The 26494-nt window shown below is 37.9% G+C and overlaps 1 protein-coding gene across 6 annotated transcripts in view; it reads right to left on the minus strand.

Annotated features, from left to right (window-relative positions):
• KIAA1549L (KIAA1549 like) overlaps positions 1 to 26494 on the minus strand; it is a 131877-nt gene that overhangs the window by 11139 nt on the left and 94244 nt on the right. For all 6 annotated transcript variants that reach the window (XR_011141400.1, XR_011141401.1, XR_011141402.1 and 3 more), the window contains exons 14-19: positions 24192 to 24370; positions 22346 to 22563; positions 15498 to 15627; positions 7662 to 8009; positions 1179 to 1276; positions 39 to 184 (exon numbers count right to left, since the gene is read on the minus strand). Coding sequence is in view for 3 of the 6 variants with exons in the window: in XM_068945209.1 (XP_068801310.1) it covers positions 39 to 184; positions 1179 to 1276; positions 7662 to 8009; positions 15498 to 15627; positions 22346 to 22563; positions 24192 to 24370 (1119 nt within the window). In the remaining 3 variants the exon portion in view is untranslated. The remainder of the gene's footprint in view (positions 1 to 38; positions 185 to 1178; positions 1277 to 7661; positions 8010 to 15497; positions 15628 to 22345; positions 22564 to 24191; positions 24371 to 26494) is intronic.

The following is a 26494-nucleotide window of genomic DNA, read 5'->3' on the forward strand; positions in this document are numbered from 1 at the left end:
TCTCAAAGCTGCAAGTTGGCCATGTACTGTTTTTTCACCTGAGTGAAAAGCTGACTGATCAAGTGGACCAACAGACACTGGAGCTCTTGAACCAGGGGCAAAAGATGCCTGATCATGATGCTGGGCCTGATCCACCCCACTAGACTCAGGTATTCTCACTTTGCTGCCAATATCCGATGTAGACCTGTAGAAAGAAAAAAAAAAAAAAAAAAGAAAGAAACTTTCATCATTCTGACTGATAGATGAGATTTGTAGACACATATATGGCTATCTGCTACAGTATTACAAGCCTGCTAGGAAGGAACTAGCTGCTTCTGCTTTGGTAGGACAAAATTGTACGTTAACTGCACTTGGAAAATACTTTAATACTTTAAAATTCTTTAAAGCAGTGTGTCCCAGTTGCTTCAGAGCTAAAGTGTGATGGATAAACAAGAGTACATCAACAGTGTCCATATCCTGAATATTTGGATAGAGTTATGATATCATTAGCAGCCACTCAGAGAAGTTTCATTTCGTTTCAGTAACTCTCAGCAGGCCTGTAGCGTCTTAGAATTACAACTGGAACCAGGCAGTACAAAATTGCACAATACTGAAGGCTAAATGAGTTCATCCACCAGAGAAGGGTGAAAATTGCTTGAAATGCATTTTATAGATTGCCTTACTGTGAGGACAAACAGAATGTATACACTGAGGTAAGGCAATCAGCCTTTCACACGTATTTGGCTTTTGGAAACACAAGCATGAAATATGTGAAAGCTAGGCAGAAATCCCTGGACCCACAGTTCTGAAAAACATCTTATAACTCATCTATATCACGTTGTGAGTCCTTCAAATACAGAAAAACAGGGAGATCAACAGTGTGAATTATCTACCACACCGTTGCAATATACATGCCATCAATGCACTGTCAGAGTTGAGGCAAAGCATGATTTAAAATCAGAGCCTGGATTTCCTAATTTTATCAAAACTGACAAGCTAATAGGAGAAACAATTTGTTTTTCTTTCCTCTTCATGTTAAAATGAAACAAAAATATTGTGTTTCTAATTTCATTAATGTCTCCTTATTATGAAGGAGATGGCTACTAAGCACCACTTCAGATCTTGCCACAGGTATGGGGATTCTTTTTAGAACAGTAGCTTTTACACTTCATACCTAAAATAAAACAACAGATAAATACCTCCTGAGAGAGGCAACAGCCACAGGACCTGTTCTGGGAGGGACAGGGGGTGGAGGAGAACCCATTACCATCTCAGGAAGCTGAGAAAATCTGTAAGCCTGTAAAAGAGAAAAAGGAGTATTTTCTAAAACACCAACAGATGTCATTCAAATTAAAAACCAAGAGAACCTCAGAAATGCAATATCTGTTTTGTGCACTGGCCAAGAGGAAGTTAACTGTTGGTGGTAATAACATTTTATTTGAGAATTAACAACACTCTGGTGACTTCAGAAGGTGGACAATAGCATGAATAAATGAGTTCACAGAGCCAAGACAAAGTCCAATTACAGCAAAATATATCAAACACTGTCTTTGTGACATTAGCAACCTAGCTGGCAAAGAGGATCTTTTATGCCTATGTGAGACTTAACAGCTGCCTTGGACCCACAGGAAAAAGATCTCAGCATTTTCACTTCCTCCAAAAGCAAAATGCTTTAAAGATTCAGTACATCTGAAAGCATCCTCAGAGTAGCATCTAGTGAAATGAAACTGCCTATGAGCAATTTATATTTCAACTTCTTTCTTTCAGCCTTTAAAACATGAAAGGAAAATTCTTGACAAAATCACCAAGCTCTGTAACTTTTCAAAGCAAGAATGAAGGTCTCAAATAATTCTGAAAAAGCAGAGTTATTCAGAGGAACACAGGATCAGACTGCTAAGTCCAAAGCTGAGTATCTTGCCTGTAGCAGTTCTGGATTTTATCGCTAATACGCGTAAAAAAACCAAGTAATTGTGTGTGTGAAACCTGTGGCATGCCAGAAATGACCTGTAGCACAAAATTTATCTTCTAAATTCTTTGTACGGCTATAGATTACAGATCATAATTCTGGTAAAACTGCTTAAGGACAGAGGCATATCTATCTCTCTAACAGTTCACTGACACACTTCCTCAACACCGTATGCTTTGACTCCACACATAAAAGCTTAAATATTTACAATGGTTCCGAGTAACATGCAGGATTAAAGGTAAGCTTAGAATGATAGCAAATAACAAAGTTTTGGGAGGCTGCCCAGTATCAAGAGACATAGATATTTTGATAAAACCTAGAGTCTTAGGTATCTGGTTTAACCAGAGAAGCTCCCTCTACGGTTCATGGAGAAAGCTAAACCCACACTAGCATGGGATCAGTCACTCTCTGAAAGTGCCTTCCCATCTCCTGCCTGTGGAAAGAGCCGACAGGGTTTATGCAATTAGCTCAGCCTTAACACCTACATTTCGGTTCAAATTTGGCAAGTTAAATCACACTCTAAATACTTAAAACCACTATCTTAGAGCAATCATCTTTAAAAGTTCCACCTTTAGACTCGGTTCTGTTATTTGCTTTCTCTAATAGCTGCAAAACTGGGTTAACGCACAGCAAAAGTAACTTCAAATGTTGACTTTTGATGTCAGTGTCTCCAAGGCAAAAAGCATTACAGACCATGCATCTTTCTCCTGTGCCCCTCACTCCCTTTTAAAGGCATGCCAAGATCCTCAAAGGCATGTTTGTGAAAATCATTTTTCCTTTCATGCCCTCTACAAAGTCTCCTAATATTTACTTTCACCACGCTACAATGGTATTTAAAGTATTTTCTAGATGGAAAAAAAAATGCTGTGATACATTTCCCAGTCAGGGGTGGAAAATACTGATTTTTAATGAAAGAACTGCATAGAAAAAACAAATGCTATTTACATCAAAGAAAACCTCAGTTTGATTTCTCCTAATAGCACTGGACTTTAAATGGTCCACAATGCCACTTCTGCACCTGAAAAGCTGGCAATGTGCTCACAAAGCTAATCGAACCCTACCTTCTGGCTCCACAGTCCTTTAATGCAGCCACATCCCACACGCCTTGCTCTTGGCATGCGCTTGTACAAAGTAGGAAATTCTTTCCTTTCCTCTTTTAGAAACATAGCACACGGGCTAACATTTTGCAGTGATTGGTGACTCCAGATCTATTTCAGTATAGCAGGGTACACAGATTTGGAGGCAGACTTTGCTTTTCTCTTGTGTGTTAACATATGTGCTTTGAAATACAGATATCAAAGGAGGCATTTTAAGGAGTCACAAAGAGTGGTCCACAAACTTAAAGCAACTTTCACTGCAACATTACTCCTGCTCCAGCATCAGCAACCAATGAACAGTTATTCAACAGTCTCCATGTGCCTGGGACCTAACCCTGATGCTTAAGAGTGGATTTGGGAGGGGACAGAGGATTTGTACAAAGAAACACAGATAAATGATCTGGCATTATAGCTCATTACTCTGACTTTTCCAGGCTAGTATCATTTTTAAAATATCTAATTCAAATTTGATTCTATAAGGCTATATATGGCCCGAAATAAACTTCTCATACATCTTGTCCTAAGACTTTGAAGGAAGACTTAGTACAACACCGAATAATAACCACAGTTTAGCACAGAAACCGCAACCTTTGGGTCTAGGAGACTTATGACACCACCTTTGATCAGTTTCTTGTACAACCAGAAAAAGTATGAGATATCATCTGTCAGGATGCAAGAAAAAAAATTTAATTAGTACACAATAACTGAAGCCTAAAGGAAAAGTTTTGCAGTTGGCCTTAAGGCTACCTTTCACTGGTCTCAATATCAAATATTTTACCATCTCCAAGTCACAGACATATTTTTCTTGGGTGAAATTATTCAGTGTGCTTTATAATTAAAGAAACGCCCATCTTTACTTTTTAATGTAGCAATTATAAGGGCACTGCCTTTGTTTACTTACTGAATGATCTAATTTGATTATTAAATTCCAATCCAGGAATAATGCTAGCTTACTCATTTCAGCTAGGTTCGGTTTTGTTTTGTTAGCTGCCCACGGGCACTGCCTTTGTTTACCTACTGAATGATCTATCTAATTTGATTATTAAATTCCAATCCAGGAATAATGCTAGCTTACTCATTTCAGCTGGGTTTGGTTTTGTTTTGTTAGCTGCCCATGGTTTTAGATTTCGTATAGTAATTGTTACTAAGAGCAGCTGAACTTTGGTAATATTCTCACTTTCATTAAATGAACAGAAGCTTTGAAGGCTTAGATTCATTATCACTCACTCAACCTGTAAGTCTGCCCAGTCGATGCCTATTATATCATGTCAGTTCTCACCTAAGAATCAAGAATTCTGTTATTCTCACTCTCTTTCCAAAGCACTAAGGAGGAGAGATGGGAACCAGGCCAGCCTTACAAAAAAGAGGCTTTTTTTTCCTGGACTATTGTTCTCAGCTTGATTCAAGTCAGCTGTGAGAATTTCCCATAGCTATGTGATCTGCCTAGGTACAACTCATGCAGTCTGGCTTGTGCCATAAAATCTATTTTATAACCCCATCCTCCAATATGTAGTAAACCAGCTGGATGACAAGGACCCAGCCAAGTACTGCTCATCCTGTTTTCTGAAGTTCCAGAACAAAACTAAGAGTTTGCATTTTACTAGCTTTTCTCTGCCAGGACAATGAATGATAGCCTCAGATGAGGGCATCTTGCTATTACAGGTTACCTACAAGCAGTCTGACAGACATGCATTCCCTCACCAGACCTACAGAGAATTTAGTTATTTACGCTAGGATATAAAACACAGAAGGATTCAAAAGGAAAAACAAAAAGGAAAAAGAAGATAGATATATGTTCTAGAGAGATACACAACTGCGTGATTGTGGGACTAGCCAAGAAGCCGAATGCAAAAGCCACAGATCCATAACTTGGAAGAGACCTGAAGAAATGCAGCCCTGAAGAGCAGTTGTGGTCCTCTGAAAACATATGGCTCAAATACTTAGAAATGGAGGGGAACACTGAGATGGAGATTTGCATGCAGATTTTCACTGTTTTGCTTCAATCTGTCTATCATTTGTGCTGTCTAAAGATTGAGAGGGTCTGTGTTAGAAATCCTACACAGGATTTGTATCAACTATGATGTGTTTTTGCAATGGTAACATCTCAGTGTTGGCCCTGACAAGGGTGTGCTCAAGCTACTGGTAAGTTTTTGGGATCCTGTAAAAAATTTTAGAGTCTAAGTGGATTGCAAAGGTCCAGATCTCAGAAGAAAGTGATGGAGTAAAGATTTTTGGCTTGTATTGTATCTAGAAATAAAAAGGTAAAGCCGGTGTCTGCATTTGCTCCATCTAAGCAGACAAAAAGCTCTTGAATCTGGATTTCAAATTACACAAGCATTGCTGATTTTGCCTTTTAATCACCACTAATAATTGAATTTTAAGAAAGGGCAAAAATAAATAATTCTTGGCTTGCAGAGGTAGCACCCTCCCCCATATAACAAACATCCTGGTGCTCCTGTAACCTCCCATCCCCAAGCCTGCCTAAGGCTACTCACTTATCCCTCAACTCACTGAGCTTGGGCACACACAGACACGAACCCCCTGTTTTTCCAAGCTTCGCTATGCTTCAGCCAACCCACCAGCGTCACACCGTCTGCCCTGCATGTAGCCCGGCCCAATCCAGACCCTAGTGCTCCCCTTCCCTGCATCTCCACCAGATTTCCTGAATGAAAGGTGGGACCTGAAAGGATCCTGGGAAAGGAAACAGGTGATAAGATGCTGACAGCAGTAATTCTTGCATGTGCTTCCTACCCACACGTCACTTTCTGTACACATTGCACCTGGTTATTTTTTCAATTCCAATCCTACCTTCCCATTTGAGAATAAATCAGTAATCAGCTTAATTTTAAATTCAGTTCATATTTGTGAAATTAATTAGCTGAAAGCTAGGAAATAACAGCCCTAAACCAATCTCCAGTAGCCTGTGACAATCCTAGGCTGTACTGGTCAATTAAAATATCAATTATTACTATTTAAAACTATCTTCAAAACCCCAGAAAGGTAACCAAACACTTAACGTTCCTAAAACACACAGCTGATTAAGTACTGAGTCTTAGAAATAAAAGAGTAAAGCATTTACCATGGCATTGAAAGGAGGCACACAGTTAAACTCTACATTCAATTTAGAAAAATAAGAACGAAATTTTAGTGTTGCTTGAATAGTCTACAATTCCAACACTTTTTTCTAGATAGAGCAGATTGGTGAAAAAATCTGTTATCAAATCTTAACCAAATTCATGTAAGAACCTTCTAAAAAATACCACTTACCATGCATGATGTGGAAAACAGTACAACTACCATATTTTTTAAAATCTGTAGCTGTATGATATTTTTCATTTCATTATAGAAAGACTTCTTCAACTGTCAAAGCAATTTGACTAGCTATTAGCTGTCCCATAATCTTCTAATTGACTTCTAACCACAAAATATGATTATAAGCTGTATGAAGTTTAGCAGATTGACTACTAAATGCAAGAAATAACCTCTAGCATTATTTAAATAGCACCAATCTGAACTTTTGCACACATGCCATTGGCTTTCAAATATGTTCAGACTAGTTTGGAAGCAGCACCCCTTACTTCATTTTCTTATTGTCACAGAAAAGAGTAATAGCAATAGTTATTTTGGACCAAGAATATTATTCTGCATTACTCTCTTACTCTAGCTAGAGTTGGCAACTCAATTTGAAATGCATTCTTTCAAAAAAATAATCATTTCTGACAAAAACAAGCCTTCAAGTGAACAACTTCAAATTTCACAAGACCTGTTTTTCACAATAGTAGTGCCAGGTCAGCTATTTCTCACCTGGCAGAAATCACCCCAGTTTAGATTTGCACCTGATATAGATGAATAAAACTACTCTGGTGAGTTTTGGAATACAGTAACTGGGAATTCAGGGGAAGTTTAACCTGTTACGGGCATGCGTATACTACTGCTATTACTATCTAGATACTTGGGAAATTCCATCAACAAATTCCATCCACGGACTTCAGCTTTTTTAGTATGTTTCTTACTTTTGTGAAATAAGGAAATGATAGACATAATCTGAGGCTAGACAACGAGACATAAAGAGTGACTTACACAAGGTCAACCAAGAAACTTCTGAAATTAAACCATCTTTTGAGTCCCAAGCCAATGGCGATAGCTGCAAGTTTGTCAATATTAGATCACATTTCAGGTCATTCTGATTATTACAGTTGGTCCCCTCTTTTGCTATGATTATCTTCAGTGACAGACTTCATGCATAAATGTTGAATGATTCATAGCCAGCTGTGTATATATCTGTTTTACAAAAACAGATTGTTTCCTAGCACGCATTCCAGGAGCAGGAGGAGATAATTAAACAAGTTCTTGATCTGTTGATCAGGCTGGAGGTTTGTGCAACCCCTTCTTTCAAGGGAAGCTTAGACAAGACAACCTTGCCGCTAAAATAGGAGTCTTCAGGCAAGAGATGGGTACGTGCAAGCATACACACAAACACACAACTGCATTTATTTATTGTAAGCACGGCTTTACATCTGCTCTTAAGCATGCAAATAGGCCTCCATCTTTAAAAGATGACTCTCACAGTAGAAATATCTTTTTGATAATATAGAATGTAAAAGAGAATTTTCACTTACTGGTCTTGGTAAACTGTATTGATACATTTCCGGCCTGTATGTTGGTACCCACTGTACACCACCTCTAGGTCGGGTCATGGTACCAGGAGCACTAGTCACAACCTCAGAGTACGGTAAGTGTGGTGCTGAACTGTAAGCATCTTGTCTGTTCTGTCCTCCGTGGCCAGCAGAGGCCAGACTGAAAGCTTCTTCCAAGAGCATATGCATTTGTTGTCGAACTTCATCTATTGAAGGCTGAGAACTTAAAGTAGAAGTCTCTGAGTGGCCTTTAGCCTGCCGGGACCTGGCATAACCCCGAGGCTCATTGACACGGTCAACATTTGTTTCTTCTATAATTTCAGGCTCAGTCTGTTGAATAGAATAAAAGCACACACACATACAGAAGCTTTACAAGAAAGTATTTATGCTGCTTCACAGAAAATATATTGTCAGACACAGATAAACCAGATACAAAATCAAAAGTTGTTACAGTATTGATGCTTGATGAATATATGAAAGGAATTATATGATGCAGGTGATTATAATAGCCAGGGACTCAATGACTCTTTTATATCCTTAATTGTTCGCTGCAAAAACCAGCAGGCAGACTCTATAGCAGATGAAATTGTTACAGATCCACTTAAAAACTGTTAGCAATAACATTTAAAGTCTTTTCTTGCTTGTTAGGATTAATGGGAGTGCAACTGTACCAGGAAGACTATAGCTCCCTAAACACTACCATCACCCTGAAGGACCGCTTGTTACAAATAGATGAACTGAAATTCTTTTTTTCATTCTCACTAATTATGACTTCATAAGAATTAAAGTTTATGAGTTTATCTGAATATAACTGCTTTTATTTGAATATTGTGGAACTCAGTCAGGAATAATAACAACGATGTTACAAACTAGATCCCAGCCCTTGCAGAAAACCCAGCTTAGTTATGTTAGCTGGTTGAACATTAGTCACACAGACATTTATTCGGAACTCACGTAGGAACAGTGAAAGAAGCATATACTTCTAATGAGCAGATAGTAGTAGTATGTCTTAACTTGAAGGTTAATACTTCCAGGGTAATTCCTTGCATACAGATAAGTAAAAACAGAAATCACAAGCTAGCCTGAAGCTTGAAACTGTAATCTTGAGGAAGGATTTTCTCTCCTGATTGTGCACAGTGCAACAAGGTTTCTGGAACAGAATGACACTAATAAATTCACTAACAATGATTCACTTGTGTAGTATCCTGATATACTGTGTGTCCTGATAATTAGGTAGGCCAAGTTTTGAAGAATGCATTGCTGTAACTCATTCAAACTGTGATGGTCAACTAGCAAACACAACGGACAATCAAGTTGGAAAAAAAAAACGCTAGAAAATGATTAGCATTCCTGCCCTCTGCCACAAGTTTCTGCCACCTCATTTGGAGCATAACACCTCTGTGTAATTCAGGACCTGAAAACATTTTCAGGCAAGTTAGTACCTACTAAAAGTGGGTACTGAACATGAACAGTCCATCTTTACCAAATGATGCCAAAAATGACTCCTCTCAAGAATGGAGATGAATTTGAGCGCAGCTCCTCATCAGTTAAGACATGGACCACCTATATGAGCATCAGCTGCTCCCTATGATGTTGCCAGTAGTAACACTGCACTCTAATACCCACTTAAGGACCCCCATACTTGAGGAACAATTTTCATATTACTCTCTCATTTTGATTCAAAGTTTCTTTGATTCCAAGCTACACAACACATGGACAAGGGAACTGAGAAGCACCAGTGGGCAGTGGACTGAGACTGAATGAAAAGACATGTTATGTTGGACATAAGTATCAATATGACTGACAGAACTCCATCATTCATCCCCAAATCAGTTAGGATAATATAGACTTCAGGAACATAACTGTTTTATCCCAACTTGATATGCCATTCTATGGATTGATGAATATTGGAGAATGCCATGTGTGATGTACTCACAAACAGTACTGACATACTCCCTTCACGGTTGACTTGGAGGAGGAGGTTGCCTTTCCACTCCCCATGGATGATACCAACCTAAAGGATAGTAGTTGATATCCATAAAGCTGCTGCCAGCTTCCAGAGGTTAGCGATCACATCCTGAAATGCTATAATCACACATTTCACATCTGGACCAACTTAGATGTCATTGTGATTGTAGAAAAAAGTGGAAATCATGCTTTAAAAATGTAACAGAAATTCCAAAGTCTTACAGGTGGCAAGTCTCGGGACCAGCTCAGAAATCCGCTAGTGAAAAAGGACAAAGTACGTTACTTTGCAATGGACACCTGTACCTGGTTTTGCATTATCACTATGTCAAAAGGAAACATCAGACACATTTATTCCTGAGGACAGGTTAGTATATTTGAATTTCCATAATCCATTTTCCACCTTTTCAGCTGCTCAAAAAGCTGATCTGGGCTGAAGAATTACCTAGCACTAAAGATAAGACTTTATCTGCATGCCACAAATTCAACAATGTCATAAAGAATTTACACTATCAACAGTTGCCATCTGAGCCAGGATAGGAGTTGTGTCAGCTCAGAGGACCAATGGGGAAGAATATTCTATCTTATGTCCATATTCAAAGATATTTCACTAGGAGAAGATGTGCTGACCAGCACTTTATGTCCCAATCCTGTGTACCCCATGTCCAATATAAGGCATGGAAAATTCTCCTGCTTTTCTTCTCAAAGGAAGCAATTATGTATGGCCTCTGAAGACCTGAGCAGTACAAGAGCTTTTGACAAGATTTTCCTGCTATACACTAGACATGACTTACTCCTGTAACCCCATCAACAGGGAAATCCAGAGTATTTGTTTAGAAGGAGGAAAAAAGCAAGCAATAACTGTACCACTAATATGATAATACAAACTAATGCGCATAACAGGATACATAGAAAGCAGCCGAGCCCAGAGTCCAACAAAGCATATTTCAGCCCTTACTGGGCTCTGGAATATGGAATAAGCTGATGAAGGTACTGAGCCAAGCCATCCCGTGGCTCCCAACACTGATCCAATCCAAGGATATGAAACAGTAAGGGGAAGAGAGCCAGCGAGTCCTGCTAACACAGGTGTGAAAATGCCTCTCCTGAACACACCATGAGAGACATTAACTGGCAGATCTGTGTAGAGCAAAGAACGCTATTTCATAAAATAAGCATCTGTCAAATCTTTTTTTTTTTTTAATGTTACTGCAAAATGTTTAAAGAATCACCAACCACAAAAAAATTAATACTTAAAGCACTATTTCTAGAAGACTGTTAAGCTTACTTGTCATTACTTCGTGTCTGTAAAGTCACTTACCCCTCTAAAAAGTAGGTAAAAAGTTTGCTATTCTGGCCTAGTCTCCCCCTGCCCACCACATTTATCATTATCATTAGTTACATTTGACAAGATCTAAAGCTGTGGAAAACCAGGTGCTATGCTTTCAAAAGTAAGCAACTGATAGTTAATGACAGACATTTAATGTAACAATGGCCAGTAAATGTGCCCGCAACTTAAAATACTGTTTTCAACTCTTTCTGCACTTCAAAATTTGTCTGCAAAACCAAGAGAGAAAAATCTAACCATAATATTGTAAGAACCTGAAGGTAAAATACGTAACTTCTTTCATCTTCTTTAAGATTAGTTTTACAGAACATAGTTTTTCAAAATCCATTGTAAACAGGCAACCTTGAAAAAGCAACCAATTCCTTATAATTATTTAAAGATCAGCAAAATCAATTTAATCTCTTAGGATATCTGGAAGTAAAGGGTATGCATTTCCTTCTATATATAGTATCTATTTATCCATAGCATTTAAAATAGTCTCAGGTAAAAGAATACAGCAGGATATTCTTATCAAAAATTCCAGTACTGCCCTGATAATTTACTTGAGTGCTATGTAGCTCTTGGCATGGCATACTTTTTTTTAAGGTAATAGTGCAGTAACTTTCTGTATACCTAACTAGATCAGCCACTCTTTCCCAATCTTTTGCAAGCTATGTATGATCGTACACAGTATAGAACAATCACAGTATGTATTTCTTTATCTACTGAGAAAAATATCTGATCAACTTTATTTTTCCATTTTCAACTATTCAGAGAAGAGTTATATGCTTAGCCTGAGAACTGACAATAAGCTTTAAATGAATCATAATTTGTTTTCTCTCCTAGCTGTTAAAATATAGCTACATTTTGTACTTAATGAAAAATATAGCAGTAAAAACAAAGACAATAATTAACCATTTGTATATTAGAATTTAACATGAAAGTGTTTAAAAAAAAGACCATACAAACAAACTGTTTAGTGTAAAAAACAGTTTATGTCAAATATTTGGGGATGTTTCTTAAAAATCTGCTACACAAGTTAAACTAATAGTAACCATGGATTCTGAGCTTTAGCCAATCTAGTATTTACTTATGTGTAACCGTAAGATCAGTTATTGCACTTGCTTAAGTATGCATTAGTGATTTCTGGGATATGCACTAAATAATTAGCACATCTGAGAGCTCTAGCAGTCCCTAAGTACCAATGACAAATTTTATGACAGAACACTGCTGTAGTAAAGTGCTTTGCAGCTTTGCAGTCAGTCATGAGGAAACAAGCCAAAGAAAAATGAACTGAGAAACTACGTGATTAGATTAATGTCAGTGAAACTGTGGTAACGCACATTGTCAGAGGATTTGGATTTGGATCTTTAGGTGCAGGTAAAGCCTGCTCAGGGTACTGGATAGGTGGTAATCTGTCAGTTTTTTCACTAACCTCAGTGATAACATCTGATCTGGTCCGTGGAACTACTAACAGAGACCATGCTTTTACAAATAAATATTATTCCGTTATAATATTAATAGTAATATCCCAACAGCTTTTACTAAGATATTTTATGCCTGTTTCATCCATCCATATTGCCCTTTCATCATAAAATCATCTAGTTTTAGATGGTGATAAAATTTCATTTGAAGTAATACATCATTACATTTATTTTTTTAGATAGTAGGATATTCATGCGTGTGCAAATGATACTTGGGCCCCATATTTTCCCCCTCCATCTCCAGAGATTTAGAGACAGATTTCAAAAGAGTTCAGTTCACTGTTTACACTGAGAACCATAACCACCATTGAAAACTGATCATTTTTTAAAATCTCATTACATCAACTAGTTACTAAACTGAGGTCTGATCCCTTTTTCTGCCTATGTCTAGATATGAAGCTGCCTCTCACTAAGCCAGAAACAAGAAAGCGTTCAACATAGTCAAAAAGCAAGCCACATAAAGCTTTTAAAATTTGGAATCAGAGAAAATGGGAACAAATAATTGAAATGACAGGATCCAAGCTTCCTTTCCATTTTCTCATAACCATGCTCAAAAAGAGTGTTCACTGCATTTAAAAGCTGCAGAAAATCAAACAACTCCAAAAGCAAATAAAATCTGATTCTGTTTTAACTATTTAAAGCTACTAGCATTATAATAGAAATTGCTGCACATCCTATATAAATAAAAATCACATAAATTTTAGAATCACAACTATAAAATACAAAATGATTTGTACATGTAAGTGCAACTAAAAGGCCTCAGAAATCACACTATCCCAATTTGAAGATTAATAATTGCAGATCTTATTTCCTCATGGCTGTAAAAATGTCAGTGAATGAAAGCCCATAAGAGATCTATTAATATCTGATGAAGTAAATCAGGTTCTCTGTCACAACCCCACAGTGAACCCATTACACTTCTATATCTTTTGATCCTATCCTATAAAAGAAAAAAAAGTCTAAAATATATATAAATAAAGGATTTTTAAGAGCAGTCAAAATTAAGTCAGCTTTGATTTGTCAATATCAAAGCATGAAGATTTTGGAGGAGACTAGTGTCAGAGTTATACTTACTGAAGTTTTAGAAGGTGATATGATGAAATAAATTTTAATATATGCTCTTTGTTTTCATTCCAATTGAAACATGTAAGGATCATAAATACATGCCAATACACATGAATGTTACCATTATAAAAATTCAGATATTGTTCATACACAGTTACCATCCAATACGAGGAACTGGAATTACATAAGAAAAGAAAAGAAAGCCATGTACTGAGAGACAAAAAGGTTTAACATTTTTGGTTTGTCATATATTGGCAAAATTCTGCTGCTGCAACTATATCAGTAAAATTCTTTATGTGAACATTAGCAGTTCAGAAGTTTTTTGAGGAGCTACATCAATGTAACTGCATCAATAAAATGTTACCAGTAAGTTCTTCTGTACATTGATCTCTAGATAAATATACATGCTTGCTTTTACATCAAAATGGCCTACATTTTCTCTGCCCTAGTGTAAAACTCATTAGCAGCTCACAGGTTCTAGACTCTTTCGTTATAACATCTGATCTACTCACAATTGCCTGTCAACTTGCTGTGAGTAATAAGTGTGTTAATACTCTCTCCTTAATCTACTTATTAGGTGAAGGTGACCATACTAAACCCTGGCAGGATTACTTGAAATTCAAAGACAGCTAATTCTCAGTAATAACCCATTTATAAAAAGACGTTATAGACTGTAAGTATTATACTCAGAAGATTAAGTAGTATAATATACACTCAAAAAAACCCCCAGAAATTTACATATTCTATGAGAACAGATATATAAATATAGATCCTCATATCCTGGGCAATTTTTAGCTCTTAGAACCACGATTCAGGGAAATATCAGGAAAACTATTAGAAGGGATGAAATATTTTGAGAAAACCATAACTGAAAAATTAGAGATTTGTTATTTAAGGGGAACTATGACAACGAAAAAAAACATTTTATCGTTTTCCCAGTTACCTGGCACAACATTATGTCACACAATCTGATGGGAAGTCTTCAAATGCAGGAAGTCGTTTAAGAAATCTGGCCATGAAGAATTCTTTAAAAGATTTAGACTTTCCTGAATATATTCCTTGACCTTGTTAAATCTTTTCACCTTGCTAAAAATACAACCCTGACAGCTGAGAGAGTTAATCAATTCTCACACAAAATGCTTGTTGTCTCCAGAGTTTAGAGGATGCCAGGCAACCAGATCTCTTCCTTATTTTCCAAAAATGTTTAGACCTTTTCTAGGAACTGGTCTTCACGGATGGCTGAGCTACAGTTTGTCATACACACAACGAAGGTCTGAGAAATTCTACGTAACCTTAATATATGGACTATTTTTTATCCTCATTCTGGGTGCATGCCTTGTCAGCTTGTACCCATTGTATGTTCGGACTGCACGAGACAACTAATCTAGCCTGCGTTCACTGCATGAGCTCCCTGGACCATAAACCAGAACAGATCTCTTCTAGCTGTTTTTGCCCTTTACCTCTCCAAAACACTCCCAGTTCTGAAGTAGTAAGAGGAGAACAGAAAGGTGGCCAATAGCTATTAATAGGCGATTTGCACAAAGTGCTGACATCCATACATAAATGAAATCCCCAGAAGGTGGTTGTCCGGTCTTCTGAATCAAGACAGCAGCATGAGGGGTACAGAAGTAGTAGAGGACTTTAACCACAGACAAGGAAAAAAGCTCAGCATCTTGCAAGTGTCTGCATACTCGGAAGAACTATCTACCTTTAGAAATAAATACCTTGGCTCATAATGAGTTTCAAGGAGAAAATTTTGGTAATATTTCAGATTGTAAAACAACGTGCAGCTACCAAGTACATGAAAGATTCTGTGTTCTGTATCTTGAGCCTATCTCAGGAGGCTGAGTGCACATAATGTATCGTGAGGTTAAGTTCCCAGCGGCACTCTGCCTTGTAGCTTAACAGTTGTTTCCTGCCTTTAGGAATAAATTCAGACTTTGCTAAGCAAATTTCACTGAATTTACTTGATAAACTTACATCATAGCCACTGTTACGGATTCCACGTCTAGGTCTTTCTCGGGTAACTAGAAGATCCATCTCAGTTTCTCCTGGGCTAGGGCTGTTCAAAGACTGCCTGCTTCTGTATACAGAATTCTTCATCTGTTGCCTAGAAAACATCAAACAAGAAAACACTAGAATGAAAACAAAAAAATGACAGGCAGCAGCTTTCAATATTAATTATTATTCTAAAATGATGAGTTTCATAAAAAAAGCCATTTTGTTATAACAGGATATCCTTTCTCTGCATACAGAGCTGCTGGAAATCAGAAACGTTACAGAAGAGATAATAGATTTTGTTTACTGTTTATGAAAACACCTACGCAAAAGACATGGACATCCTATATGGGAGCTTATCAGATGAAATGTGCTCCAAGAAGATATTAGAACTCTTTTAGCTTTAGCTAGTGTGATTTATATTAATTAAAAATAAAAAGGTGCTATTAAAACAACATCATCAATTCAATGGATGCTACAGATTGTAAGACTTCTATTTAGGTGCCAAAGTATGGATATTGGTACTCAGCTTTAAGCATTCAAAACTGATAAGACCTGCCTAATATCAGAGTTACAGGTTACACAGCATATCAAAATCAAAACTAGAACTAAAATTCAAGATAAACAACTTAGTTAAAGATGCTGTAACAGACCTGGCTTTGGATTTTCACGGGTGATAGAAATCTCCATGCAGAGTTAACTAGTATAGCTCCTTCTATGGCCTGAAATTCAGAGCTTCCCTCCATCCTCTTCCATTTGTCCAAGTGGAAAGTTTTATCATTCAGCAAGGAAAGATTTGGCAGCACCACCCAGCTCTGCTGCCCCTACCACACACCCCTGACTGAGGTGCTGTTGAGGTGCTGTCACCAAATGATACAACAGAGCAGTCCCTGAGCTGCTCTACAGGAGTGCTGCCAAAAAGTCTCAAACAGTTTTGAAGGGGGCCAAGAGTGCCAGAAGGGAAGCAGGGCCAGACAGGGGGAAAATTGCCCTCACACCCTCAGACAGCACGCAATGATTTTCATGTTTGATCCTAGGCACTGGGGAGGAAGGAGAAAACTCCACTGAAACAGACAGCCAGCAAAGCTGTGGGTAAAAGAGACAACAGTGGCAAGGAACTGCACGCATGATGCAGTTTTGAAATAGCCAGGCTGGTAATTGGCCACAGCTTTTTCAGAGAGCTGTAATCCCTTGGATTAAACTGCTTCCAGCATATCTCTGAGCAGCGCTGGGGCAGAGACATCCCTGTGTATTGAGCTCTCACCACCCTGAGCTCTAGAAGCAAGGGGAGATAAAGGTGCTAGAAAAAAACAAATAGCTCAATAGTCAAAATATTCTGTAATCTCTCTGAAACAACTATTTGTATTTGTAATTGTGTCAGAAAGATGCAATATGCAGAACATATCTGTACCCAAATTTTTCAAGAGTGGTTGTGATATAGGAACTTCATGCTTCATCAAATTGCATCTTTTAGGAAGGCCACATGTAAACCAATAAAGTTTAGGAGATGTTGCTGGAAAAGGTTTATCTGGCCACTAGTCATTTTCTTACACATATCACAAAAGCCCTCCTCCCACTGTAGATCAACCACTGATCAAATAATGACATGCCACTTTCACTTATTAACCTAGTAATTATATTGTTGTTAATGCCTAATATGGAGTTACCTTTATCTGAAGTTATCTTCACCCAATTGCATTCTTCTTCTGCTTTGTGTAATTGCTGTGTTCAAAATTTTAAAAGCAGACCAGATAATCTAACATGGCTGTGTGCTGCTCATTTTGTACAGCGGACCTCACAGTGTTCATAGTGAAGTAACAGAACTTGCACTGTTATGTCTGAATTCACGCTTTCAAGGCTCCATTTGAAAGGTAAGATTTATACCCATTTCCTCAAGACACCAACAAAAGAATGTTTACACTGCAACACTTGCACTCTGCTACCAGATGGAAGTCTCCACCAGGAACTGGGCCCCAGCCCTGGTGCCCACCAGGTAAGAGATAAGCAAAGGTGTAACAACACAGATTTTGAAGTCATGGGCTTCCTCTCCAGTGTCTGCAGCTATGTCAGATGGGCAACTGTCCATACCTCTCAGGAAATACTGTTCCTTTTCTCAGGCACTTGAAGCTGCCAGTTACCAACTAACCCTCACAGATTGACTGGAAATGTACACTAATTCTTGGGTTTCCCAAGGATGTTTTGGGTAGTAAGTACCCATAAAGTGTGTCCACAACATTACTTTGCCTAGCTTACCCCGAGAACGTAAAAACATTCTTAGTGTATCACATTCATCTAAGCACATTTTTGCATTAGACAAGATTAAAAAATGAATAAAGCAAGTTTGTTCTAGCAAGGTAAAAGATGATGGTTCTTATTATAAAACTGGGACATTTCTAGCTTTGCCAATGATGAAACTTCACTCTTTTCTCTCACCTGTGTCTCTTCAGACCTTTCTTTCTGGTCTCTGCTCATCCTGTTATCCAACAGGAGGGTCACTTCAGAAACACGGACCTCTTCAACAAGAGCAACAGCAATGACTTACACTTTTTCCCCATCTTCTGAAATTCAGGTCTTTTCATGCCCTTTCCTATCCCCCCATCTCCCATAGTTTTCCTGATTACAAATCCGCTGTGTCTTTTATGTGCTCAAAGGGCTTTCTTGCTGTTCATAACATTTTCAAGACTGTTAAGAGTCTTTACAATTCGGCTATATCAAGAGCTAGTGACTGTTTAAACATCTTGCCAATCCTAGCAGTCTCTTAACTCCCCATTCAGGTGAGACCACACAGAATGAATTAAGAATAAAGGTGTTTGATTTGAGATGAGAGCACTGTCCAATCAATTCCTCATCAGCTACTTCCTTCAGCAGTTTCAGGGCTGCTGTGGTAGGGTGTTCAACACAGTGGTGGGATGATTTTGAGGCTACAATAAGGGAGGATTACAAAGGCAGTAAACATCAGAGCATAACAGCTTTACAGCTATGATTGATAAATTTTTGGAAATCAGAAAAGAGTTGAAAGCAGGGATTTCAAAGGGAGCTATTGAAGGAAGAAGACTTTGCAGACTTTTATGGCATTCTCCTCTGCTTGCTAAGTATCTTGAGAGAAAATGCAATCTTGTGCTAGGATTTGATTGAAGGGCAAAAAAAGCTGATATCAAAGTAAAGTGTGGCTGTGGCTGAAAGTTCTACTTGAAATAGTAAGTGGGGCGAAAATAAAGCCCCCCCACAGTTTGAAATGCTTTGAACTGAACAAACTGATTACAAAAGGATCTACTGCAATATTTGAGAAGCCCAGCGCTCTTTCTGTAAATGACAGAAGAGAAAAATCACACTAAATAGCCTCTGTGCCATTCAGCAATCACAGAGATCTCATGGTTTAACCTCTCAAGAACCATCAATGAAACAGACAACAATTCAGATTAATTCACTAATAAAAAGAAATAATTCTTCAGATATTACAGACTTAGTTAACACAACTTGTTGCCTTGACAGATTAGAGCAGCAGAAACTGGTTCAGAGAATTCCACAAAGGCAGACATTTACATGAACAGAAAGGAAAAAAAGTAGGACAAAATCATCAACATTGACCAACTTTCATATTTCTGATTAAATGAAGTACTCAAGCATGTATTTAATTGTAAGGAGGCTTTCAAAAACTTGTACTCACAAATTCCCAAGCACATGTTTGAAAGTCACAAATGCACTGCCAAATCAGAACACAAGGAGGGGTTTGGGAATGAATTTCCCCTATAAATACGATACTGAATAACTGAAGTGCTTTACTTGAAAGCAGTCTGAGAACATAAAGGACACAGGGGATTTGTAATCAGGAAAACAATGTGGGAGATGGGGGTAGATAGTGGGAAAGGGCATGAGAAGACCCCAAAGTGCAATACATCTTGTTTCTTCCAAAGACTATAGCACTGATATTACCAGAAAAGATAGAGAACTCACTGAATGCTAAGCCTAACCAGATCTAACGATATTTATGTTCTTACATTAAAGGTCTTTAGAATTTCATACATGTTTTACAATAGGTCTATGAGTACTTAGCTGATATAGTTGTGATATATTTTCTAAGGGATTCAAATATGCAGATCTTTAATACATGCAGATTCTTGACCTGATTACAAACTATTAAGGAAAAACCCAGAATAGTGCATATAATCGGTAGGCTCTTTAAAATTGCTTTGAGGTTGCCAATTCGCTCATTTAGGGAAGTTTTACTAATGAGGAAGGAGATATGAACACCAAAAAACTGGCATTCAAATGGGTTAGCAAGGGTCTGCTGGGAACACAACTGGAACATTTTAATACATGAATTTTATCATACAGAAGACTCAAAGGAACTAAGAGTACAAAGCTGTTGATTCTTGAACAAATTAAATTATTCATTGCTGATTTTCTGTAAATCATTTTTTAAATATCACTTGAAACAAAAATGAATATATAAAGGTAACTGAATACTGTAGTTAATTGCATCTTTATTTTCTCAAGCATTTTGAAAATGTTATAATAGTGTGTTTCAAGTTAGTGGAATACAGACAGACTAGGAAAGAGTGAAGTAAACCCTTTTCCCCTTGAAATTTTGAAATCTTTTACTTGCTCCTAAATGCTGTTATTAAAAAAAGGTAAGCATTTTAAATTACAAGTTTTTAAATGCTGCAATTATAATGATGTAAATGATGATGCAAAGCAGAAAGTGTTATAGGTTGGCATAAAATTGAAAAGATTTGCTCTAGGTTGCTTTAAAACCAATTGTATTTTATTATGGAAATAAAATTACATTGATTCATTTACCCATAACCAAAAATAGCATTACTTTGCAATATTATTCAACATTTCCTCCAACAGTATGTCATTTTACTCATCTTACTTTTACTTATAAAACGAAGACAATAATGCTGTCAGCCATGTTGCAGCATATTGGGTTAGGCTGCGGGTGTTAGTGTGGGGATTACAGCACAGAGTATAGGACTGGTTTGTCTGCAAGAAATTCTGAAAATGCTTTGCATATTTACATAAAGCATCTCAGAAATGGTTCTTCTCCCTTCCTATATATAGGGATATAGACTATACAACAAGTAAATCAGCATTCAGCCTTTTGTGGTTCAGCCACAGAATGGGATCATTCCCCTACAGCAGCATGCTGGCCTTGAAGCAGTTTATTTAAGATAGTGATCGCTGTCATGATATAGACTATGACAGGTTTACACAACACACAAGAAAGCACACAGGAAAAATGTATTCCAGGATCTTTCAGCACATTGGCACGTGAGCGAACAAACATTAGTATACTTAACAAATGCAGATGGTTAGTATTAAAGCTTCACGTGTAATGTGTTGAGCATTTCCTACATGACATATGATGCATAACAAACATCTGAAGTAAGCCTTCAGCCCTTCACTGTGTGAAGGCACACAGTCATATCCAAGTTTCTACTTGCTTAATTTATATTCCCTGGACAGACTGTGCAGAGAGCACAGAACTACTGTGCACTAAGGTTCAATCTCTTTATCTTTTCAGTGCATTTGGAGCAATTTAATCCTCCCTCACTGGAAGCCTGCCCAAGGAAACGATGCTCCAGACCCTCCACAAAGGACATAACATACAGTGCAGTCAGAATTTTTTTCTTTATTGACCACTGCAAGTCTGACCAGTGTACAACACTGCTTCAACATTCCCATTACAGTCTTTTTCATCTGTATGTATAGGGGTAATTGCTGAAGTTGTATTGCGTGCAAAAACTGTGTGATCATTGATGCTTCGATTGCAGTCACAATCTCTGCTGACAAGAGAACTTTGGTCTGAACTTTCCAGGAGATGAGAAGAAGGATCACCACAATGCATGAGGAATACCCAAGGGAAATGTACTTAAATATTCCTTTCCTCTGCTGGATCAACTGCTGGTCCCTGACTGTAGTAAGAATCAGAGCCCTTGTGGTGGGAGGTATAATGGCAAACACTCTCCAATAATTCTTCCCCCTTCACACCTTTATCACCTCTAAGAAAGAGGAATATGCATACTGTGCCATTTCTCTTTTAGGCTGCGTTGGGGTAGGATTGGTGTGATCGCCTCTTTTTATCAAGTCCGTTTGTGTTTCAGAGAGCACCAACAGCAGAGCAGGCCCACCCACCTACAGTAAGCTCAGACAGACTCAGCAGGTATCTTGTACTCTCCTCACTCTTTTTTCCTAAGAGCGATGAAACCTATTGGTACACTATCTTCAAGAGATCACAGTGTTAATTGAGCATTAGTACTGCTATACAATATACCTGCTGCACATCGCACGTGAGCAAAGTATGACTCTCTCTGTCAGAGACCCAAAAAGATCACCAATAAAAGGTATATACACATCCTGACAGACACCACTGCAAGATTTACTGAAATATATGGACAATGTACTGGTTGTGTTATCTTATACCTACTGCAACAGTTATACCTGAATCAAAATAATGACAGACAAAAATAAAATAATAGATTGCAACAGCACTGAACTTTGGAGAAGAATGAAATCAGACACCGACTTCCTGGTCACTTTCATTACCAAAAAATTACTAGCACATTTTCTATTTAGATTACTTTGAAAATGACTCACAAGAACTTGCAACAACCTCTTCACTTTTTTTTTTTTTGCCTTTCCATTTATGCCTTTTTAACCACATTGCAGTTTTATCAGATGACATACTTTCATAAATAATCCCAGGAGGGACCAGCTGATCATATAATAAACATTTTCCTCACTCAGAAAGGATCTTTTGATTTCCTGCAGCCCCTGAACAGTAGCTTTTCTCTCAGACAAATAACTTTGCATATAAAAAGTCTCACCTGTTTTTAGGCTCAGCAAATGGAGATGATATATCTGTATCTGGATCCAAAATGTGGTCAATTTCTTTTTGACTTTTTTCATATATCCTTTTTCTCTCTGTCAGCCCCTTGTTGTTATCAGCCTGAGGGAAATCATAGTAACCCTTCCTCTTGGCTTTCAAGCGCAGCTTGTTGCGGTAATGTTCTATATCAGACTTCTGCTTTAAAGCTTTGTTCACCTAAAAGGCAAAAAGACATTTAAATGATGGTGCTGGGCTGATTACTTCAAAATGGTATTGTTAAAGTGTTTGATGCACTGCATGTGTCATTTTACAGAGCACTTTTTGTACCACACTATGCCATCTGTAAGCAGTGAGGAACTGCAAGTGAACAGAGTTGCTGTATTTTTATGATTTGGCAGATGGTTAAATAATTTTAGCCTAAAAACTACATAACATCACAACAGTGACTCAGTTCACACCCACTGAAGAAAAACACTGATGATACTAGCCAATTGCCGTGACCCAATGCTATGCTTGTTTTTGGGCACAACGGGGAGAATTCACCAATGGAAAATCCAGCAGGGTCCAGGAAGTACAGACATCACCTCTGACTATATAAAGCCTTGAACGAGTCGTCATGGATGGCTGGGAAAGTATTCTGGTGAAATATTATCATATGTTCCCCTTATTCACATTCTTCCTTGCAAATCTGTTGCGGGCCACTGTCAGAGACAGGATCCGGATATAAATGGGTGATCCTGATATAATGGGTTAGTCTGATCTGCTACAGGTCAGGTTCCTTTGGACGCTCCTAAGGGATGGGAGTCCACATGAAAATTTCAGTCTTGCTGCAAATTGTCAGTTGCAAAAAAAAGAGCAATTTGCTTGGAATTTCCACTTCAAGAGTCAAATTCTACAATTTTCCCACAAATTCCAAGATAAGCATGTACAGCTGAACACAGCATTAGGAATGTCTTCCTGACAACTGACTCTTAACAGAAATTAGGTGCTGAATTCTAAACAAGCCTTTGCTCTGAGTTTAGAAAGTCTGTGGCACATCAGGGCTTAAAATACACGTACAAAACGGAACACGACAGACTGCTCTAATCAAGGCCCAAATGGGAAGCCTGACAACACTGTCTTTTACTTTGTTTCTAATGGAAACTCTCAGTGTTGGTTTTAAACAGCAAAACAGGATGATTCTGGCTGATTCTTAAATGACTTCTGCAGTGTGAGTTTGCAAATGAGACACCCTTTGGCTTGTCGCTATCATGTGAACAACCATATAAATTCCCCAATCCCTTGTAAAATGGATCATTCTTGATTAAATGTACATAAAAAATATGAATAATTATGTAAGTCTTTGAGCCAAGGCATGGTTTTTGTTTGGTACTTGAATCCAACACGTGCCATCCTACTTTGTTCTCAGTAAACAATGGTACCCTCTGTGCATAGGCTGGAGTGTAGACTGAGCAAAACCATGGTCCTGTTCTGTCTTGCTTTGAATGAGAAATATTGCTCAGTAAAGAGCAGTTTGGGACTTGGAAACGTATCTCCAAGCTCAGCCACAAAATTCATGAATTCTGTTCTCTGCCTTTATTCCCGTTTTCTTAAAATGAATATGCTAGAAGAAAAGGATATTGAAAAGGTAGGAATATCCAATATAGCCTCTTCTAAGGTGGCATGCATTCATAAGATGCATTTTGAAAGAGCAGACGTTAAGTTCTCAGACCGCAGAGTCTACAGTGCTAATAGGACTTTATATAGCACCAGGGTGAAATGCTCTAACCAGCTCTCACAGGCTTGACTGACACATTTGGATGTAGCCAAGGAAACAGCCTAACACATTACCAAACCACCCTTACCTCTCCATTAATGATGGCAGATTCCTGGCTTCTGTCTGATGCACCATGAACAGCAGGTAGTGCCACAGGTTTGATAGCTATCAGCTGTACAGATCCAGAAGAGGTGTCGAAGGGATCAATGGCAGATTTGGCAATGTTATCAAAGAGAATGCCTCCTTCCTCTTCATCACTTATGGGCACTAAAGCATATCAAACTTACTTAGCATAAAGACATAGGCGTTTTTACTGTATGTTCAAGACGAAATTCAACAAGCATATGCTTTAGATTAATAATGTGCTCAGTACACTCAAGGAGCAGACCTGATAGACTTTTACACGGGAAAAACCCCATTAGATTACAGATAATCTTATATACTCAAAGGATTGTCTGGCACTCTCCAGAAGAAGGTCAACTTTCAATCTGTGCTAGTAAGATTAAAAAGAGCGACACAGAAAAAGCAGGAAAATGACAATGAAAGGCAAAGTATATCTTTTCCTAGTTTGCACATGGAAAAGATGTCATATGCACACACGTACATGGAAGTTTCCAGCAGTTGCATCTGATCTAACTCCACAGTGCTTCTTTTTCCTTTTTTTTTTTATACTGTAAGAGCTTGGGCTTTCTCAAAATTTGAAAATAAATCTACTGCTTTTAGCAAGAGTTACTGTTACTAAAAATGTCATCTGTTAAAATGAAAGCATTGTTGTTATGTGTTAAAGCATGCTTAAGAAACCAATGGCTTCCAAGTTTATGTTATTTTCTGCTTTACAAAGCAACACCTCAAGTGACTGTAAAGTCACACTAATAGACTTCAAGAATGGAAAAGGCTTTTTAAAGTCTTTAAAATTAAACAGCATGGTTAAGCATCTTTATTTTTAGATTTCTACATAAATGGAAATTTCAAATCCAATCAGGCTTTTTCTCCTTCAAATTTTGTTTGTGAACCTGCATTGCGTTGTCAACTGTTGAATCATAAACCTAAGTTTATCCTCATTTTAGAAAAAAAGAATGACTTGAAAGCATGAGACAAATTCCACAAAGAAATTCTTGCAAACACTGTTCTACTGAACAGAGGAACGTTTGTTCCATCTCCTGACAGAAGCAGAGATCCTCTGCTAAAGAATGAAGGGGTCTGTTCTAAACTTATTTCTTCTAAAAATATATTCTATGTTAATATTGGATCTTCATGCAAATTACAGTGGACTTGTATAAACCTAGCAGGTTAGACTGCTATGACTTTGGTAAGAAAATATCTGATAGCTGTAACATAAAATATGAACCCACTAAGCTTATTATCTTTCTGTCTATATTCAGTGTAGATTGGAGTTGACATTACTTGAGCTTTTGAGAAATATACAGGTTAAATCATTCTGTTGTTAAGTATTTTCCCCCTGGATTCATGAAACTGTCCAAATATGATGGACAGTTTTTAGTCTGTCTGGAACACTCTGGTCTTACTGGGGTTGTTCAAACACTGTGTTTTGTAGGCTTACAGTAATGAGCAGAAGATCAGAAGCCTGGCCCATTTTAATTATTAGCCAAACTCCCACTGACTGCCATGGAACCAGGACTTCACACAAGCAAAATCAAATGAATGATGAGATACCTACATACCACAGACCGCCCTTGAACAGAAAAGGATTTACATTACAATGACGACAGACATGAGGCATGTATATTCCTCCCCCTAGGTATTTTGAACCAGTTTAATTCTTATGAAAGTTACCAGATGCAGCTTTGCAATATAGGTCTTTTCTGTAATTCAGGCACAACATAAACATCTTACAAAACTTGTGTACTGAATCAGCACAGTAAGGGCTACTGGAGTGCTAGTTTCTTATGTGCTACCCTAACAATGTGCCTCATTTGTGACAGGACTATCTCCAAGAAAGAAAAAGATTATGTCAGAATTGTATTTTGTATACACAAATTAAAGATAGTCTCGCCTGATGATCACAACTCTCATGAGCTTGCACAGTACCTAATCAGCAGCGCACCCATTAAGAAGCTGTGAAATAGCATCTCCTCAACTACCTGTCTCAGCGTTTGCCTGAACTGAGCATGCTTGAAATCCCCTGGAGTGGGAGTGAGGCATCAAATTGCTAAACAAACAACCATCCTCTATGTATGCTACTTCAAGCAGAAAGAGCAAAGTACACCTGTGTTTCCATCCCAAAATGTTTCAGAAGAACTGTGCTTGCTGAGGCCTCAGACACAGCTGTAGTGCTCTCCAGGCACCCACAAAGAGCAGGACTAGCTACAGACACACGGCTTGTGTTCTCCAAGCTCGCTGCAGGATCAGAAACCAGGAGTTCTGCTTAGT

This window comes from Struthio camelus, chromosome 5 (genome assembly GCF_040807025.1).
Source record: "Struthio camelus isolate bStrCam1 chromosome 5, bStrCam1.hap1, whole genome shotgun sequence".
Classification (NCBI taxonomy): domain Eukaryota; kingdom Metazoa; phylum Chordata; class Aves; order Struthioniformes; family Struthionidae; genus Struthio; species Struthio camelus.